The following is a 20,089-nucleotide window of genomic DNA, read 5'->3' as shown; positions in this document are numbered from 1 at the left end:
CTTGCATAATACTCTTCTAAGCTTTGACTTCCGTGCTTCAAATTGAAGTACTCTTGGTATAACTGATATACCCTAGTTGTGTTGTCTTGTCCAGAGTACAACTTTTTAGCATGATCCCAGATCTCTTTTGCTGTATCTAGGAACATGAAGTTCACACTAATCTTTGGTTCCATGCTGTTTCAAAGCCATGTCATTATCTGTACATCATCTTGTTCCCAATCACTGAACCCAGGAGAATCAGAGGAAGGTTTTTCCTCCCTCACATGTTTTACTTTCCTCTTGGCCTTCAAGAACACCTCCACAGATTTTGCCCATGGTACATAGTTCTCACAATTGTTGTCATTTGAACACTTAGATAACCTGAAGAAAGCATGATGCCTGTTTTGTTGTCATTCCCAACTACAGTTGAAGCCATCTCAATTATTTCTCCTTTGAATATACACCACAATCTTACACTTGTCACAAGACTTATCTCACTTATGATACTACCAACCCACTTTCTTCAACTGCACATTACACACTACACTCTAAAGCTGAAATCATTCAGTCAATACATCAAACACTTGGACTGCACACTGCAGGACCATTTACCACCAATAGACCACTACTGAAATTACTCAGTCATTTCATCAAACACTTGTTATTCATACTGCAGAACTGATTATACACGAGGTCTAGGGGTTCACTTTTAAGCATTTAGAATCATAGATATGTCAGCCACCACAACACAATCAACACCACACCATTGCTATCGTGGACATCAGCAATCTACTACTCTTCTTTCAGCACACATGCGAGCAAGAAAACACATAAAAAAAAAAGACTGATATGTGTATTAGTTTCACCCAGCACCACAACAACTAACTTTTGAAGCACACAAAAAAAAAATCAGCATTCACAGTCAATTTCTAAACACACGACAGCAGTGTCCATACCTGTATACGTCCAACCCTCTTTGTACACTGAATAGAGGGTCTAGTATACCACTTCAACGACCACCACAGCACCGACCAGAGGCATTCTCACCTCCAGGCCCTCAAAACGACAACTCCTTTTCAACCCTTTATCGAATCTTCAATCAGATCAGCTGTAGGATGATGAAACCTACTGTGAAGCTGGCGGCGAACCCAGGAAGAAGACAACAGCAAGAAAAAGAACACGAGACCTTAATGCTCTGATACCATGTGAATAAACCCTAGTTGTTTCTAGGTTAAAGTAGAGAAGAAGAAAGAAAAAGAAAGAAAAGAGAAAGAAGGAGAGGAGAAGAGTGTTCGACCAAACTAGAAGAGAGGATGTTCAAAAGTCACTCTCCTAGCCGACCCACTTGACTTTTATTCATAAAACTTAAGTTACAAGAAAGACAATTTTGTCCCTCATAGAATATGGAACACATAACTTAAACTCAGATACAATAGACATTTCACTTTCAATAAGATACACCAGAATGACCAAAATACCCCTGACCGAGCATTCTAATAAGAACAAATTCATGGAATTGTCTTACAAGTCTTAGAACTTCATCACGGGATTTCATCAGGAATATCCAAGTGAACCGAGAAAAGTCATCAATAAACAGGATAAAATATTTGTAGCCACCCATGGAGGGTAAGTGGTAAGGCCCCCACACATAAGAGCACATAATATTAAAAGGAAAATATCTTTTATTGCTCAAAGGATAATTGTTTCTACAATGCTTTGATAACTCACAAGACTCACAATGAAGACTGGACAAACTAATTCCCTTAAACAGTTCAAGGAATAAATGACTCAAGGCAGAAAAAGACAGATGACCAAAACGACGATGACACAACATAATCCGACTGACAGACTCTGAAGAAACAGATCCGAGAGCAATATTCCCAAGATGATTAGTGCATTGTCCCGAAGTATCAAGCAGGTATATTCCGTTCGCCTCATGGCCACTCCCAATCACCTTCTGAGACTCCAGATCCTGAAAAACACAGTAGGAAGAAAAAAATGTTACACAACAATTTAGTGACTTGGTTAAACTACTTACAGACAACAAATTTGTATTTAGCTTAGGTACATGAAGGGCAAAAAGTAGAAACAAGGAATCTGTAGCCTTGATGGTTCCCTAAACAGAGATAGGGGCAAGTGAACCATTAGCTAAAGTGATTTTATCATGTCCAGGAAGCAAGTCATATGAAACAAACAAGGTAGAAAGATTGGTCATATGGTCAGAAGCACCTGAGTCAATAATCCAAGGGATCTTGAGATTACCTGAAGTGGTAGCATGATTGGCAGAAGCCTTTATACCTGAATGAGCAAATGCAAAAGAAGCAAAATTTCCTGAAGGGTTGGAAGGAGAAGTCACATCACCCAGCTGACTGAACATCTTCCCAAACTTTTCATATTCTGCTCTCATGGCTGCCAACTGTGTAGAAGTAGACATCTCTTCAGTATAGTACTTGTCACTATCTGGCCCGACAGCTACATTTGCACTTCCTGGTCTTTTACTATCATGTTTTTTTTTTTAACCGAATGGGAAATAGATTATGATGTAATTTCCAATGCTTGTCTTTGGTGTGCTTCGGCTTCTTTTAGTACTCACATATAACTTCTTTCTTTCCTGTGCCACCAAAAGTTCCAGCATTCCCTTTAGGTTTAATCCCCATATTCGCAAAGTGATCACTAATATCAGCCCCTTGAACCTGGACAGCCCTTCTGCTCTCTTCACTACTCACCAATGCATAAGCTTGTGACAATGAGACACACTCCTTGGAAAGAATATTTTGTTTTGTGATATCATATTCTGGGTTTAGTCCAGTTAAGAACTCAAACACCCTGTTCCTTTCAACCAATTTTCTGTAGGTCTCTGCATCATTGGTGGTGTCTCAAGTTACAACTTCTATTAGGTCAATTTCTTGCCATAGAGACTTCAGGGTTGAGAAATATACAGTTAGAGGTTTCTCCCCTTGCCTTAAACTCTTTACATCACTTCTCAATTTATATGCTCGGGCCACATTGGGTTTTTGGGAATAGGTTTCTGCAACACTGTCCCAAATTTCCTTTGCTGAATTCATCCATAGGTAGTGTTGGTTAATTTGTGGCTGCATTGAGTTCACAAGCCACCCAATGACAATGTAATTTTCTTGCATCCACTTCTCGTAGGATGGATCATCTTCTGGGGGAGCCTTCTTACTCCCGGAAATGAACCCCCACTTTCCTCAACTGCATACATAAATCTGTACTGATTGTGACCATGCCAGATAATTAGTTCCATCTAGTTTAGCTGTGGTCACAGTCAATAAGGAATCACTTGGAGTCCCCTGAACCAGTCCATATTCAGCACCACTCTTGTTTTCAAACTCTGAGGAGTACATCATGAAAACACTTCAAATATGATTTCAAATGACTTCTACAAGTATACTGAATGAGGACAAGCAAGAACTGAGTTCAGCCGACCACAAGAAGGCAATACACAAGGTCAAACTACACCCGAAAGTTGTGAGAACCAAGACCCAAGCATAAACTTCTACACGAGGCACCAAAAAACAGCTTGGTTCAGCCTTCAAGAAGTAACTAAAAACTTCTAGGCACTGTGCACTCAATCGAAGTTCCTTTTCAAATCTGGGGCTTCAAGGTAATCATCAAAGAAATAGCCAAGAAGAGTAAATACCAATTGGTATTGCTAAAAAGGCTCTTTTACAAACACAGTGTGGGCAATAGAGACAACCCCACAGTCAAAAAAGAAAAAAAGGTCTCAAGAACAGTCCGTACAGCCCCCAAAAACAGCCAAATAGAAGTAACAATCCACAGCCTTGTTACAAGGATGTTTCGACAGTTTTGACAGTCCAAGAAACAGCCCAGAAATTTCTGGGTTAAACCAGATTAAATGGTAGCTGAAAGTAGTACAGAACAACCAGAAATTTCGGACACTTCAACAATCCAAACACATCAGAAACTAACCCAGAAATTTGAGCACAACTTACAGTTTCGAGCTTCAAACCAGAACCGAGTTGTTCCCCTTCCCTTCTTTCTCTGATTCTTCCTGGCCACCGAACAACTTCTCCAAGAGATTCTAGTCTTGGGCACTTCCAATGACCTCCAAGAATCAGGCAACACGAGCCTAAGCTTCCAGCCCTAGAATATTGAAGTTCAGGCCTGCTTTGATACCATGAAGAAAACTGAAGAGAGGAGAGCTTGAGAGTTCGGCAATGAGAGTCTGAGAATGAGAGTTTCGAACCTAACATTCTCTTAGCACCCTAACACTATTTTATTAAGATAGATTTGAATAATTACAAGGAGGCCCTTAGTTGGGCAAGAATTTACAAAGAACATAAAATAGACAGGATGGAGCCAGAATAAGGCCCATTACAGAAAGACATAAATAACAAGAAAGAATAAATAGCCTATGGGCCATTCGGCCCATCTTCTCTACAATAATAAAATGTTAACATGTAACCAGTTGTATTTTAAAACAACATAATAGCCAATAAAAATATTAGAATAATAAATATGAAAAAAAATATTTCTTAACTTTATTTAGGTGCTTGCCTTGTGCTTAGGTGCTTGCCTAGTCGCCTAGGCACCTGCCTAAGTCTCTGGGCGGTCACCTAGTATACAAAACTATAGGTGTTTGGGCAAGGCAACACTGTAAAACCGCCTAGTCGCCTAGGCGTCACCTTGACAACTATGCAAGGAATATGACTGTTGCTGTACAGTGGGTGAGGAGATCAGCTAATGCTTTCGCTAATAGCTTGGAAAAACAAGGCACAACTCGGGAAACACTATTTTGGGCTGAGCTGTAATTTTGTTTTAGTACACATGAACATTTTGCTTTAGATTCTGTTTTTTAAGATTTTATGTGCTTCATGTTTGGAGAGGCGACATCTCGTGCCTTCCCAAGGGACTGATTATGTAATTTCTTTCTGATTTAATGGAAATATGATATTTTATCTATCAAAAAAAAAAATCCTGGCTTAGCTGGAATTGGAGGCATAGTAAGGGATGAAAGGGGTAACATATGCTGGACTTTCAATCGGACTGGCTGATTACACAAAGGCTGAAGTGATGGCAGCTCTCATAGGAATCAGAATAATAAAAAAATTGGGAATCCAGAACTTAATCATTGCAGGTGACTCAGCAAATGCCATAAAATGGTTAAGGGATAGGGAAGGGGGGACCTTGGAGACTGAACCACTACTTGGCAGAGGCTAGGGACTCCTTGGACTGTTTAAATGCAAAATTAGCTTGGATTCCTAGGGACTCAAAAAAACAAATTGGGCTGCATCGAAAAGGGGGAGGAGGGTCTGGACTCGCTAGCTGAAGGGGCAGGGGGCAAACCACTTTGTTTCCCCTTATCTTTTTTTCCCTTCCCTTTTCTTTTCTTTCCTTTTCTCTTTTTTTTCTTCTCTTTCTTTTCCTTTCCCTTCCCTTCCCTTTCTTTTCCTTTCCTTTCCTTTCCTTTTTTTTTTCTTTTTTCTTTTTTTTTTTTGTCTTTTTATAAAAGATGTGCATGAGGCACATGAGGCATATGCCTCTAGCACACCTCATGAAAAAAGGTGTGCCTCTGGCATACGCCTTGGGGCATTTTGGGAGCGCCTCGCCTGGAGGCACGCTTCCCGCGCCTTTTAAAACACTGATTACCTTACCTTTTCAAAAAAAAAAACAATTTTCTTACTACATATTTGTGCTTGGTGTTGGATCCATAACCCAATCTGTTTCTTTTTTTTTTTAATAAAATAGATAACTTATTAATGGTTAAACATTCTTGAACTGAACATATGCACCTTGAGCAATCATACATGGATGCAGGGATGTGTTTCAGAATCAGACAAGGGCAAGATGAGTTACACTTTAACTAGCTCAGTAAAAGGGATTAAGAACTTGGTAGGTATAACGTATGTTTTAGTAAATTTCTACCTATGTAAATATTGCAATAATTAATTGAAACAAAACAACCTTATACAAGTACAAATAAATGCAAAAAAGCTAAACAAATAAAAAGTAATTCTTAACTGATTATACCAGGCTTATCAGGTTCCCAAATCTGAATGTAGACCGCTAAGAGAAGCTATTTAGCAACATTCTGAAGCAGGCAGGCTCAAATTTGATTTTGATAGGTGCTCTTTAGGCCAGCTATCCTGTTGAGTCTGGTGTGGGAGGTTGTAAGGTACCAAGGTGGAAACATCATGCTGAGCTTCTCAGGTTGGATTGATATCTGTAACTCTTTGACAGAAGAGTTGATGACCCAGCTTCAAAGCCTTAAGCTGCTTAAGTCACAGGACTGGTGGTACATACTAATTGAAGGGGACTAATAAGGTGATTATTATTTGGCTAAATTCTGAAGAGGACCTGACCTTCCATGGAGATTCAGATTTTTGGTTAGAAGCATATTTCCTGGGTAGAAGTTTGAACTGCTCATTCAAGTGGACTCCCAGATCTGCTAATTCCCTAGCTGATTCTTTGGCCAGAACAGGAGTATCTAGACAAGGTTCTGACTGGGATATGCCAGGTCCTGGGGCTCTGCTGTAACAAGGGTGTCTATATGAGTATTTTCTTGTATGGTCAGTTTTTGCTGTTTTCTTGTATTGATCTTGATACCTTCTTGGGTACTTCAGGTTTTCCTTTTGATCATTAATAAAAATGTTAGTTTTTATAAAAAAAAAACTTTGTCTCAAGATGCAAGATTTTATAGTGAAATATTTTGGATGAAAGATTCCCCTCAACTGTCGTGTCATAATCGAAGTAACATATTCAACACATAACTTTTAGGGATTCCAAAACCATCAATATAGATGTTGTTTCTACTGTTGCTACAGTAGTCCGAACTAGTATGGAGAAGAAGAAAGAGAAGGAGAAGAAGAAGAAGATGAAAGAACTGTCGAACCAGATAGCTAAACCCTATCAGTCGACCTCTTAATAGTGATTAGGCTCTAATTAAAATGTACAAGGACTAAACTGCCCCTACTTAAGTATGGGACAAAGAACCTCTAATAAGACTACCACATAAGCTCATAACTTAACCAAGGTGAGTTGACTAATCTACCCTTATTCGGCTAACTCTAACACTCCCCCTCAAGCTGAAGAATATGTCATATAATCCCAACTTGCTACATATATAGTTCACTCTCCTTGAGCTTAAGACTTTTGTAAACAAATCTGCCCACTGATCACCTGAGCCTACATGTTCTGTGCTTATCTCTCCAGTAAGAACCTTCTCCCTCCCAAAGTGGCAATCAATCTCTATGTGCTTTGTTCTCTCATGAAAAAATGGTTGGATGAGATATGGAGCACAGCTTGATTGTCATAGTACAACTTCATAGGTTTATCCATGTGGAACCTGACTTCTTGTAGGAGATTCCTCAACCACACTAATTCACATGTAGCGTGTGCCATGGCTCTTCCACGTCACAAGATTTCCTCCAAGAAATGTGCAGTAACCTATAGTAGATCTTCTATCAGACACAGAGCCCGCCCAATTTGCATCCGTGTACCCAACTACTTCAAGTTTTCCTCCTGATTTATACAATAGCCCACGGCCCGGAGCTCCCTTCAGATATCTTACAATTCTAAGAACTGCATCCCAGTGAAATATACGAGGATTCTGCATAAATTGGCTCACCACACTGATTGCAAAGGAGATGTCTGGTCTCGTGATAGTCAAATAGTTCAGCTTCTCCACTAATCGTTTATACCTTCCAAGATCATCAAATATTTCCCCTGTATCACTGCTCAACTTAACATTTGGTTCCATAGGAGTCTTAACCGGTTTTGCACCTAACAGTCATGTTTCGTCCAATAGATCGAGAACATATTTTCTTTGGCACAGGTTTACACCTTGTCTTGATCTAGCAACTTCTATACCCAAGAAATACTTCAATGTCCCAAGGTCTTTTGTTTGAAAATGATTTTGCAGAAAGACCTTTAGTTTGTCGATCCCCAATTTGTCACTGTCAGTTATGACAATATCATCCACATAGACCACTAATAAAATCTTTCTAGCTTCTGAGTCATAGCTGAACACTAAGTGATCAACCTAGCATTGTTTCATTCCAAAATTCTTCACCACTTCACTAAACTTCCCGAACCAAGCACGAGGCAATTGTTTCAACCCATAAATTGCCTTTTTCAGTCTGCACACTTTATCAACCTCCCCCTGAGCAACAAACCCAGGTGGTTGCTCCATATATACCTCCTCTATAAGGTCATCATGAAGGAAGGAATTTTTTATGTCAAGTTGAAATAGGGGCCAATCATACATAACTGCTAGGAAAATTAACACACAGACAGAGCTAATCTTAGCCACTGGAGAGAAGGTCTCCATATAGTCCACTCCATACAACTATGAATAACCTTTAGCAACAAGTCTGGCTTTCAGACGCTCCACACTACCATCTGGCAAGTATTTAACAGTATACACCATTTACAACCCACGACATGCTTATCAGGAGGAAGAGTAGTGAGCTCCCACGTGTGAGTATGCTGAAGAGCAGAGAGTTCCTCCATTGCCTACCTCCACCCAAGTGAACTAAGAGCCTCTTGGACATTGTTAGGTATGGAAATAGATGACAATAGTGAAACAAACTGGCGATGTGAGGTGGAAAGGTGAGATACTGAAACAAAATTGGAAATGGGATAGAGAGTAGAACTACGTTTACCTTTCCGTAAGGCAATGGGTAGATCAAGTCCTGAGGATTTAGCAAAAGGAGCAACGACAGGATCCGCGGACAAGGTAGAAGCTGGAGGAGGGACCGGTGTCGTTCGACGTTCATACACTTGCTGAATTGGTGGTCGTTCAGCAGATATCTGCACTGGATGAGGTGACGAGTCAACTTCAACAGGAACACTCGGAACGGGATCACTGACCGGAAGAGGAAGAGGAAGTAAAGGTGGAGACGAAGATGCTTCAGTTCCTGAGAAGAAGGAAACAGACTAAAAAAATGTGACATCAAGACAGACATAGCACTTCCGAGTAATGGGATTGTAACACTTGTATCATTTTTGAGTCTGAGAGTAGCTAAGAGAGACACACTTAATGGAGCGTGCATCCAACTTGTCTATTCCAGAACTCAGATTATAAACAAAGCACACACAGCCAAAGATACGAGGTGTTAATGGAAAGGGAGACAAGGTGGGGAACAAGATAGAGAAGGGAGACCGACCATGAAGAATAAAGGAGGGCATCCGATTAATGAGGAAACACGCAGTAAGTACAACATCAATCCAAAACCGTTTAGGAACACTCATATGATGAAGAATAGACCGAGCCATTTCAAGGAGATAACGGTTCTTCTGTTCAGCCACCCCATTTTGTTGAGGAGTGGATGCACATGAAGTTTGATGAATGATGCCATGCTATTCTAAATACTGTTGAAAGGAAGTAAGAAAATATTCACAACCATTATCTGAACGAAGAACTTTGATTGGAACACCAAATTGTGTACGTATTTCAGCATGGAATTTTTGAAAAATGGAAAATAATTCACTCATTTTTTTCATTAAATAAATCCATGTCATTCTTGAACAATCATCAATAAAAGTGACAAAATACTTGTAACCATTATAAGACTCTATTTTGATCGGGCCCCAAACATCTGAATGAACCAAAGCAAAATGACTCAACATACGACTTTCAACTCTAGGGCTGAAGGAAACACGATGATGTTTCCCAAACTGACACGACTCACACTGTAACACTGACAAACGACTCAAAGACGGAACTAGTATCTTGAGTGCCTTGAGAGAAGGATGTCCCAGACGACAATGCCACTGTAGAGGAGTGAGTGAAGTCTGAAGTGCAACTGACGATCCACCACCGTCAAGATAATACAATCCACCAGCTTCATGCCCCCCACCAATCTTTTTTCCCGTCCTGAGATCTTGAAAAATACGAGGAAGGGAAAAAAGTAACAGAACAGTTAAGAGTCTTGGTTAATTTACTAACAGACATAAGATTGAATGGAAACTTAGGGACATATAGAACAGATGATAAAGAAAGAGAAGCCATGTCAACAGTAAGGAGAATATATTAGATCCCTCCCAACAAAAGGAAAAGATATAATAAGAAAAAATATGAAAACCTTAGGTAGACATGAAATTTAGGAGAATATATTAGATAGAAGTATCAAAATGTAATGACAATCTAGCAGGAAAACATAAATACAATTATGAAAAACAGGCCTCACTGGTACCCTTTTCAGATTGCTATCTAAGCACTTCCCTATGTCAGGTACCTTTGCCTAGTACACACAAGAAGCAAAAAAGTGAGTTTCAACAGCACTATGAGAGCGGAGAGAACAATGCAAGTTATAAAAGAAACTCACAGGGAAACCAAGCAGTAACTATGTATTTGAAAAATGGAATGATATCATTCAACTTGAGCATCAAGAACTTTTATTTAATATTTAACATAAAAATGGAGATCTCTACTTGTTAAGCTTCAATAGAATGAATACCACTTGAGAGAAGAGGATTTTCTAATTTAATCCAACATGCAACTGAAAGCCAATTTTGGCATCAAATTTAATGTCTAACAAGAAAATATAAACAAAAGTTGATTTAATTTGTCTGTTTAAGCAACGAAATATTGAAAAAACTACAACCATTTCCCAACGTTGTGACAAAATGTGACACAACGAAACTATTTACTATTTTATCTTCCAACTTAAAACTACAACAAAATGTGACAAAAAACAACCATTTCCCAAATCAGTTTATCAATTCTTCCAAGTTGACTCAAAAATACCAAGAAGCTAATATCAGGTTCAATTATATGTTTATCAAACCCAACAAGTACAAAGTTAAGTCAGGTCATTTGAGTTTTGTGTTATGGGCGTGAGATTGATAAGTTTGAACATCAGTAAACTAGACCAAGAAGATAAAGTACCCGAAATCCCTCTGCTGAGCATATACAAATTAGGCAACAAATAAGTCCAAAATGAATCATTTTGTTTTCTGGCCAATAACGTATCAAGGTGTTAATAGATTGCTCAAATTCTAACTTACATACTTTGGGACGTTATTCCCTCTAGAATTAGTTCAATGAATTTCTTTATAAGATATAAAATGAGAACAGCAGTAAGTCAAACTCTTGAATGCATTACACAAAACTTTGCATTCATTAAAGCTGGTCCCTTTTCCATATTAAGCACCAAATGAACAACTCAATATGGGTCATGTGTTTTGAACACTGAACCTCTTCTCCCATAATTTTCAGCTCTTAGACAATAGAGCAAATCAACATGAGAAAAGGGTCATTACCTCACCTCGTTAATTTGATTTTTTCTGGATCAGTAATAAGATCAAATATGAATTAAAATGATAAAAAATACATTAGAATTCAAGATCCGAACCTCATGGATAGGGAGATAGGAGAAAGAGTTCAACCTCATGGATAAGGATCTTGCCTCTCTAATGGGAAGGCTAAGCTTACAAGGCCCTGAAATGAGCCATATACCCAACTAATGATTTGATTATATTCCACCAGATGTTTCAGAAACCACAAATTCATAGAGAAAGACAACCTAAGGTATTTAAGAAGGGATGCAAGAATGATAACCTTTCTGCCTTCTCTGCTACTAATTAAAACCTAATCAAGAAAATTCAAAGGCATTGTGGATGAAATGATGAATGGCTGTAGACCATTCAGAGGCAGGAGATAGTGGGCTGTAGACCATTTTTACCCAGGTAATGCTTATCTATTTATTTATTTTGGCTTTAAAACTCATCATGTACATGAAGTTATACCATCCTATACTGGGCCATTAACCAATGTTGGTCCTAGCTATTTAAGCTCATGGGAGGGGTGGACTAGATATGGACCTAACCTTTGAAAGTTTTTGTACAAAGTAGGTCTTCTCAGAAAAAACTCACATTCTTATGCTTGTCATCTTAATATTATATCTTCCTTTATTCTCTTTCTGTTTTCGGTTTTTGGATTTGAAACAGGGGAAAAAAGTGGCAGTGGAAAGGAGCTCTGGTTGAGTAGCATGTGCAAATGCATGTGAGCAGAGAAAGAAAGCAAGAGAAGAGACGAGAGTGGAAAGTGGACTAAAATTTTGAGATGGTCATCTGTGCATGAAAAGAAGGAAGTATCAACATTATAAAGTAATTTGGATTGCAAGTTTTACCTTGAGATGCCTATGTGTGTGTGTGTGTTATGTATATATTTGTAATAGTACCTCTGCTCTAACATTTTAAAGAGGTATTACTTTACGTTTAAATCTTTTTTTTTTCTAGTTATTAAATGGTTTCTAAATGCAATTGCTTTCTCTAAAGCTCATAACATTCCCATGGTTCTTGTCTACTTTATCAACATTTCATTAATGTGGTCTTCATGTAGAAACCATGCACCTCTAACATTTTAATTTCATTTTAATCCTTACACCTCAAGGCTTAAACCACACAAATCTAAAGGTTTTGGTGCCCCATTTCATGCTTCTTGCACATTTAAACATTGGACAAAATTACCATACATATTATTAATTCAGTGAAATCCAACAAAATATGGTAAGATTCACTGCTTAAAAGGAACAAAAAGTTCGGTCCAATGAAGAGCCATATTCTCTCATTTTAGGTTTCTCTACAGTTCAGTCATGGAAGTTCCTTTTGAGTTTCTAGGCTGGGACCTTGCAATCCGCATGTGGTTAGGTGGGAGAATGTATTCTTAATAAGGATAGGAATTTGTTAATTAGAAGCAGCCATCAGGAGGCTCAGAAGGCCTAATTCACTAAATAGAACTGTACATTAAAGTAACCATTGTTTCCCCTGCAGAAGGAACTTAGAGAATTTATAGGTGTCAAATCTGGGACTGCGATACTAGATCAGCATCTAGGAGTAAACAACTTTAAAGGTTGAAGATCAGTAACTAACTTGAGAAAAAAAAGGAAAGTAATCAGAGTTTGGAAATGGAATGATATTCAACGAAGAAAAGAAGAAACTGAACTTTCCAACAATCAAGAAGTAACGATTTGGGAAGAAATTGTGTCCAAATTCTTTTCTTTCTTTTGCTTTTGGTACGTGGGTACCGAGTTCGAGGTAATGGTTGTTTGATTACTGCGTATAAGAAAATGCTATTCACTTAACCTGGTAATAGACTATTTAATGACTTAATTAGTTGACCGGATGTGCTTCGACCCCCATGTCTATGACTCCAATATTAATCACCAATAACAGAAGGAAATATATATAAACGCAAAAAGCATATTCGAAGCGACAAAAAGAAAAGTTTTTACTATTTTCTGCGCGTCCATATCAATCCATTAATCAAGGTTAAGAGAAATCAAATTGCTGTAATACACAGATGATCACAAAATCATCAAATTGTCCATTCATCCAAAACCACCACGACACGACTAATCATGAAAACCTCCAACAAAATCGTAGGTAGAAGCTGGAAACTCAGAATCTGAACTGAACTTCTCAAGACATAATGACCGATTAAGATCACGGACACATGAGTAAATTAAAAGCCTGACCTTTCATGAAGAAATGCAGGGGGAAGAGTTCAAATCCAAGCCTGATTGTGTGAGATATGCTTGAACATCCTCCACGAATGCAGTTCCTGGAATGCCCCTCCGTTCCAAAACCACAGAGGATGACGATGAAGAAGCCATTCGAGACAGAAAGGAGGAGAATACACTACACTCTTCCATCCTTAGAAGTTAGAACTGAACTCTGAAACTCTCTGGTCTACGCCTCGAAGGAAGAAAGGAGTGGCATAGTACCCGTTTTTATTGGTCCAACTCGGACGGGTTGAGTCGGGTTTAGGCTCAACCCAATTCCAACCCCAACCCAGTGATTAGTTGGGTAGCACGTGGAGATGTGAGTGACTGACAAAATCTTGAGATAGTCGTCTGGACGTGAGGCCAGAGCAAATATAGTCATTATATTATATAGTAAATATTGCACCTAAGCTAAGCGGTTTGGTCAGGCTCAAATTGGATTTGACCGGGTTCAGTTGAAGGTTGGGCTTGCTAGGGTCTTACCGTAAGCCCAAAAAGTTTAGATCAAGCCCAAATTATTTTGCAAGTCCAAGCCCATCTTAAATATAAACCCATTTAAAACCATGATTTTGTCAAGTTAGGCATAGCTTGGGTGAAGTCCAAGTTTCAACCCATTACTGCTATTGGCCCAGGCCCACCTTAATTTTTTTCCTCACTCATGGTCATGGATGGAGTTCAGGTTTCCTCTTCACACCCATCTCACGGCATTTGCAGACATGCATTGAGAACATCTCTCTATGAATGAAAACATACAAGTATATGAGAGATGTTTCCAATGTACGGCTGCAACATACTGTGAGGTGGGTGTGAGGAGGATTCTATGAGGAAGAAATCCAGATTCTCAACCATCGCCATCGGCAATTTAAGGAGGGTTCAGGGAAGGTATGCATCATGATCATCCACTTGATCCCATATTGGCAACAAACCATTGGATTTATTGTATTGGTAAATGGAAAGCTCAAGCCATTCCTACTAGAAGCCTAGAATTGAACAATAATAAAAGAGAAGAAAAATCCATTTACAACTTCAAATGGGTACATGACAACAAAGCTTGTTTCTCTTCAAATCATAGATAAGATAGAAATAGAATACAACAAATCTGGTTCTAAAATGATTGAAATGAAAAAAAATAAATAAAAGAAAGAATAGAATATCAATCTCTACAAATGAATGAATCTCAATCACTGGTTAGAAATTAGAATCAGTCGACACCTTAACCAGAGCCTGCAGAACCTTCACCTGCATTTGTAAAAACAATATGTAATCAGCAGTCTCCTCAAAAAGCTCTCCCAAGCCTCTGGACTTTCCATTTGGGACAAGTTTCCTTAGGGTTCTAACTTTTCTCTCCATCCCCTTCATTCGCCTTGTTCTCTTCATCAAACTTCTTCTGGGTCTTGTGCTCCATCCATGGCCTCCACAGATCTTCTTCATCCTGTGCTTGAATTTCCTCTCCTGCCTTCTTCTCATGGCTCTCACTTCAAAAATTTTGCACCAGAAGGAGCCCCTTCTTTCTGTGATATCACCATTCAAATCAAGGGATAGAAAGAAGGATTTTGGAGGAATGCCCATGATCTAACAATACTAAAGAAAACAAACCCAACTCTCATAAAACCTTGAAGCTAGACAACAACTTCTCCTCCTTTGAATTTGATTACAGAGAAGAAGACCCAGTTGCAGAATTGCTGAAGGAGGTTAAGGCCAGATGATGATGGCTTCTTATTTGAAAAATAAAATTAAATAAAAAATGGGCAGGTGACCTTTAATTTGTGCATGGAATCAATTGGGGCGGCCAAGGTGGGGCCTACAAACAAATTTCATCACCAAGCCTTCCAACTCCAAGGGTATGGGGCCAATCAAAGGTGGGTTGATCACCAACAATCAGACCTCCCCAGCTAGGGTTTGCTTGTTGCTTTGGGCATTTTCTCCAACTCATTAATGCACATGCTTTCACATGATTCCTCAATACCCCAAGAAAACACCCTGGATTATTCCTTAACTCCCCCCATTGTAGCAGATTCATTTCTTATTATATTGTGTGTGAATCTGGGTCCTTGTCCATAAGGGTGTCAATTGGACTGGATTTGGTCCAATCCAATCCAGTCCAGTGTGAGTCCATTATGAATGGATCAGGTTCAATCCAATCCAATGAATGTTTTGGACCAATTTAGACCGATCCGATTCAATGTTTGGACCATCCAGTCTGTTTAAATTCATTTTGATTTAGATTGGTTTCAGCCCAAACTCAATCTATCGACACATATATTCTTATCTTATATCAATAGACCAGATATTAGCTTAATCCAACCCAATCCAATATAAACTTGTTATAAATGAACCGGGTCCAATCCAATATGTCTTGTTGGCCCATTCAATCTGTCCAAATTGCTTTTGGCCTGGACGGGGTCCAATCCAGAACCGGTCCATTAACACCCTTACATGTCCAGCTCTATCAAAGTGGCATTGGTCGTATAGGAGTGGAGAATTAATGGTGGATAACCCTGTATCTGCACATGCAGAGAGAGGACCTCTGGCTGGAGATGGTTTCTAAGAAATTTATATAAGATCCTTATGTTTCTAATTCCATCCTTTATCACTGTTCCTTCCAACATAAGCATAAGCATGACTCTTAGATATCTCATTGTTGGGTTTAGAATAAGATATTGTCTCCAAACATATTAGCATGCATTCCACCTTTTCTTCACTCAAAACCTTGAGAAGGTGCAGGAGATCTTTGTCTGAGGTCATATATGCAATCTCATTTACCATTGCAAAATTAATTTTCCATCAACATATTTAGCATCCTCTTTATATAACCGATTATATTCATGAAAATGATAAATACATCACCTAGATTGGAGATTAGGTGCTCAATTGGCATATCAATTTGTTATTTAAATTCTTGAATAAATTTGTCTTACACTATGGATTTTAGATAAAACTACACAAAAACTTTTATCAGCTCTCATGATCATAGATAATAAATGATTAATAATAATGTAATTTCTATGACTGAAAATGAAAATGGGACCCAAGAATGAAAATCAAGGAAATAGTAGATTAAGGTCCAACCAAGCATGTGCAGAGCATATATAATAGGTAGGTAGGATATTAGGAAGGAATAATAAGAAAGATTTTTCTGTTAATTTGTGATTTGTTCCCACTGCTAGCTTCTCTTTATTCTTTTCTTCTGAGTAAGTTTATAATTAAGGAATCAGAAGATTGGATTGGACAGACCAACCTGTGACGATCTTAAGGACACTTGTTCCAATAGCTATCAGAGCACATGGATAAACCACCAAATCCACACCTTAATTGCGTTTTAGAGACTAATAACATGATAAAGCATCTACTTTATTTCATTAGCAACAACTAATCAATGTTTATCTTATTTGAAGTTCGTGCTATTGCAACTGACATTCAAGGAATCCCACTATTTAATTCTATGATTTCTTGCTGACTTGTAATGAATGACGTCAAGAGTATATAGTATCCCTATTTGCAATTGTGTATGTAGAATATGAGAAAATTTATGATGCCAAAAAGATATGGTACCCGTGAATGAATTTTTATAGGTACTGACCTGGCCCAGCCCCTTAACGTACAGCGTCAGCTCTATGCTCTCTCGTATGGAGCCAATTGTATGATAGTCAAATGTATTCATCAGGGCCTATCGTCTGATCTTGTACGACTCTCATTCGGGGTGTTTATCTGTACCTACTTCCAACACGCTCAAGTATAAATAAGAGGTAATTCCCTTTTAAAAGGGATCCAAAACAGGAACTTCTAACACAGTTCATTCATTTACTTCCCACACCAACCTTGCTCCCTTAGCATTTATTCTAGGAGATTCGGTAAACCCGAGGGTTGTCACCAAGACCTCATCTGCACCCTCTCCTACTTTACACCTCGTGCTAACTTGAGCGTTGGAGCCTCTGCTCGAGGCCTCTAACATTCCCTATTTTGCAGTACCCCCGGTCTCTAGAAACCTCGTCAATGAAGGAACAACCTACAACCCTCAACTTCTATGGTCCTTGGAAGGAATACCATGCCTTGGCCTATGGTCCTCGCCTTCAGCTCACCTCTTTCGAGGCCTCAAAGTCTTCGGCTTACTTTCAGAACCTGGAGAGTGAATATACCTTGTTGCCCCTGGTCAATCGATGCGGCAACAATTGGCGCCATCTGTGGGAATGCGTTGCTAAGACGACCCCCACTTTAGAATAAAAAAAGAAACATACTCTAAATCCAAGCCCTCTTAAGCTTGAAAGCCATGGCGCGGAGAACCAGGAACAATTGGTCACTTATGAACAGTTTCAAGCTATCTTCGATCATTTGGACCCCTTATTCAACGAATAGAAGAAGTTTTGCCCCCGAGCATGAGGTCCTTCTCGAATCGACCGCCTCACTGGGGTGTCAGAGGATCAGGGCTGACATGAGAATGTCGAGCCACCAGCCCTCACCCATGGTAACTCGCTAGTTGAGCCATCAGAATTGGGCAACAACCGTCCCATGGATTCACCACGAAGGAACATTTGTCCTAGACAAAGGGAAAGCATGCCCGCTCAATCCGAAGATAGTCATCAACCTTTAGAGCAACACCACCGCCGCCGGAGGGAGGTCCCCCGGGATGATGACGGGCATCTCAGTCGCCCTGGAGTTTGCTCCCGAGGTGAGAGCCGACGCAACGCCACTCCCCCTCCCGCCTCGGAACTCCAGGACATTTTGAATGACCGTCACGCCCGCAAAGGAACACGTGACCCTATCTCAGAGTATTCGGGAGTCTGAGTCGACGCCCACCAAGTCCGCAAGGATAGAAGCGGAGCCCATGCTCGTACTGACCCAGGGATTGTTGAGTTGCGAGCCGAGATTGAGGCCATTAAGGAGAGTCTAGCCGACGCCTCACCCAGTCACAACAACTCCACTGGTCGCATGGACGCGTTCACCCCATAAATCATTTTGGAGCCTCTTCCCCCACACTTCAAGGCTCCCACACTAGAAACATATGGCAGGAGCACCGACCCCGATGACCACCTAGAGGGTTTCAAGGTGCTCATGATACTCTACGAGTATTCCGACGCCTCAACGTGCTGGACCTTCCAAGCCACCTTCAGGGGGGCTGCTCACTGCTGGTTCTCCAGCCTCCTTTCTCGATCAATCAGCTCGTGGGAGCAATTTACAACTTTGTTCCTTGCTCGCTTCATCAACAGTAGACGATCCCATAAGAGTATAGTCTCTCTTATGTCACTCAAGCAAGAGTCGAGTGAAAGCTTGTGGTCCTACATTGACCGCTTTAAGAAGGAAGAGCTCGAAGTTCAAGACCTCGACCCTATGGTCTCCATGCAGGCCGCTATTAATGGACTCTGCCTCGGCTCAGCGCTCAAGTGCTTGATCGCCAAGACCCTGCCGAAGACTAAGCTTGAATTCCTCAAGAAGGCTCAAAAATACATCGCGGTTGAAGAGGCTTTGGCCAGGGACAACCAAGAAAGGGCAGCCGAGCACCACGACGGGCCCCCAGAGAAGAAGAGGAAAGGCGGAGACCAGCACCACCCTGACAACCATGGCGGCAAAGACAACGAGAAGCCATCGGCCCCAGCCTTGGCTTACAAGGACTACACACCACTCAACTCCACCTGCACTCAGATACTGATGCAAATCGAGGAGGAGAAGTTTGTGAAGTGGAACCCCAAGAGGGGGAACCCTATGAAGTACTATAAGTGTCACTATGACACCAGGCATGACACCGAAGACTGTTACGATCTAAAGATTGAGATAGAGTCCCTTATCTGTTGCGGACACCTCAAGCAATTCGTCGAAGGAGAGGCTGACGCCTTGTCCTCCTAGTAGCAGCAACATCATCAAGTGGCAGGCGTCATCGACATCATCGCTGGGGGCATGGCCTTGGGTGGAGCCTCAGCCTCAGCTTGAAAAGCCTATGCTAGGCAGCTTAACATTTAGGAGCTTGCCCCGAAGAAATAGAAGTACTCGGACGCTCCACAGAGACTAAGATGTCCACATGCCTTCGTCTTCACCAACGGGGATTACAGGGGGTCACAGTTCCCCACGATGATGCTTTATGGTGAAGAAGATCTTGGTGGACAGTGGCTTGTCAGCCAATATCCTTTTTTACGACACCTATGAGAGAATGAAGCTTGTGCCAAAGCAGCTCCAGCTTGTCGATGTTTCCCTTGTTGGATTCTCTAGTAGCATCATCAGGCCAGAAGGAAAAATTACCCTACCCATCACGGTAGGGACAGCACCACACCAGGTGACCTGGATGCATGAGTTCCTAGTGATGAAGGTTACCTCTCCCAACAACGCAATAATGGGGCGACCAACCCTTCATGCACTAGGGGCAGCCATGTCCTCCTATCACCTAGCCCTCAAGTTTCCCACCGAGCACGGTGTCGGAGTTGTTCGTGGGAACTAGCAGATCGCCTGCCAATGCTACGTGGTGACGCTAAAAGGAAAGAATAAGGAGGCCCTGTCACTGGAAAGCCTCAACCTCCGAGAGGAGCCAGCGAGTTGAGGACCTCGTCTTGGTTCTCCTAGACGAGTCAGCCCAAGAGTAGATAGTTCGCATCGGGTCCAACCTTCCCCCTAAACGCCTACCCAAACTGGTAAAT

The 20,089-nt window shown here is 40.5% G+C and overlaps 2 protein-coding genes and 1 long non-coding RNA gene across 3 annotated transcripts in view; 1 reads left to right on the top strand and 2 right to left on the bottom strand.

Annotated features, from left to right (window-relative positions):
• LOC148861260 (uncharacterized) overlaps positions 1–13,650 on the bottom strand; it is a 32,174-nt gene extending 18,524 nt beyond the window's left edge. Inside the window, exon 1 of the long non-coding RNA XR_016094921.1 lies at positions 13,443–13,650. This is a non-coding gene — a long non-coding RNA (uncharacterized LOC148861260). The remainder of the gene's footprint in view (positions 1–13,442) is intronic.
• A 1,007-nt stretch (positions 13,651–14,657) lies between these two features.
• LOC148861259 (transcription factor UPBEAT1-like) lies at positions 14,658–15,038 on the bottom strand. Its single transcript, XM_088985028.1, has one exon. The coding sequence runs from the start codon at positions 15,036–15,038 to the stop codon at positions 14,658–14,660; it is 381 nt and encodes a 126-aa protein (XP_088841154.1).
• Positions 15,039–18,518: 3,480 nt separating this feature from the next.
• Positions 18,519–19,307, top strand: LOC148861258 (uncharacterized). The gene has a single exon (XM_088985027.1). It carries the CDS (start codon positions 18,519–18,521, stop codon positions 19,305–19,307), a length of 789 nt encoding a protein of 262 aa, XP_088841153.1.
• Positions 19,308–20,089: the final 782 nt, after the last annotated feature.

Source organism: Nelumbo lutea, chromosome 4, assembly GCF_056320005.1.
Source record: "Nelumbo lutea isolate HS-2025 chromosome 4, American lotus-T2T, whole genome shotgun sequence".
Classification (NCBI taxonomy): domain Eukaryota; kingdom Viridiplantae; phylum Streptophyta; class Magnoliopsida; order Proteales; family Nelumbonaceae; genus Nelumbo; species Nelumbo lutea.
This window is presented reverse-complemented; position numbering and strand designations above follow the sequence as displayed.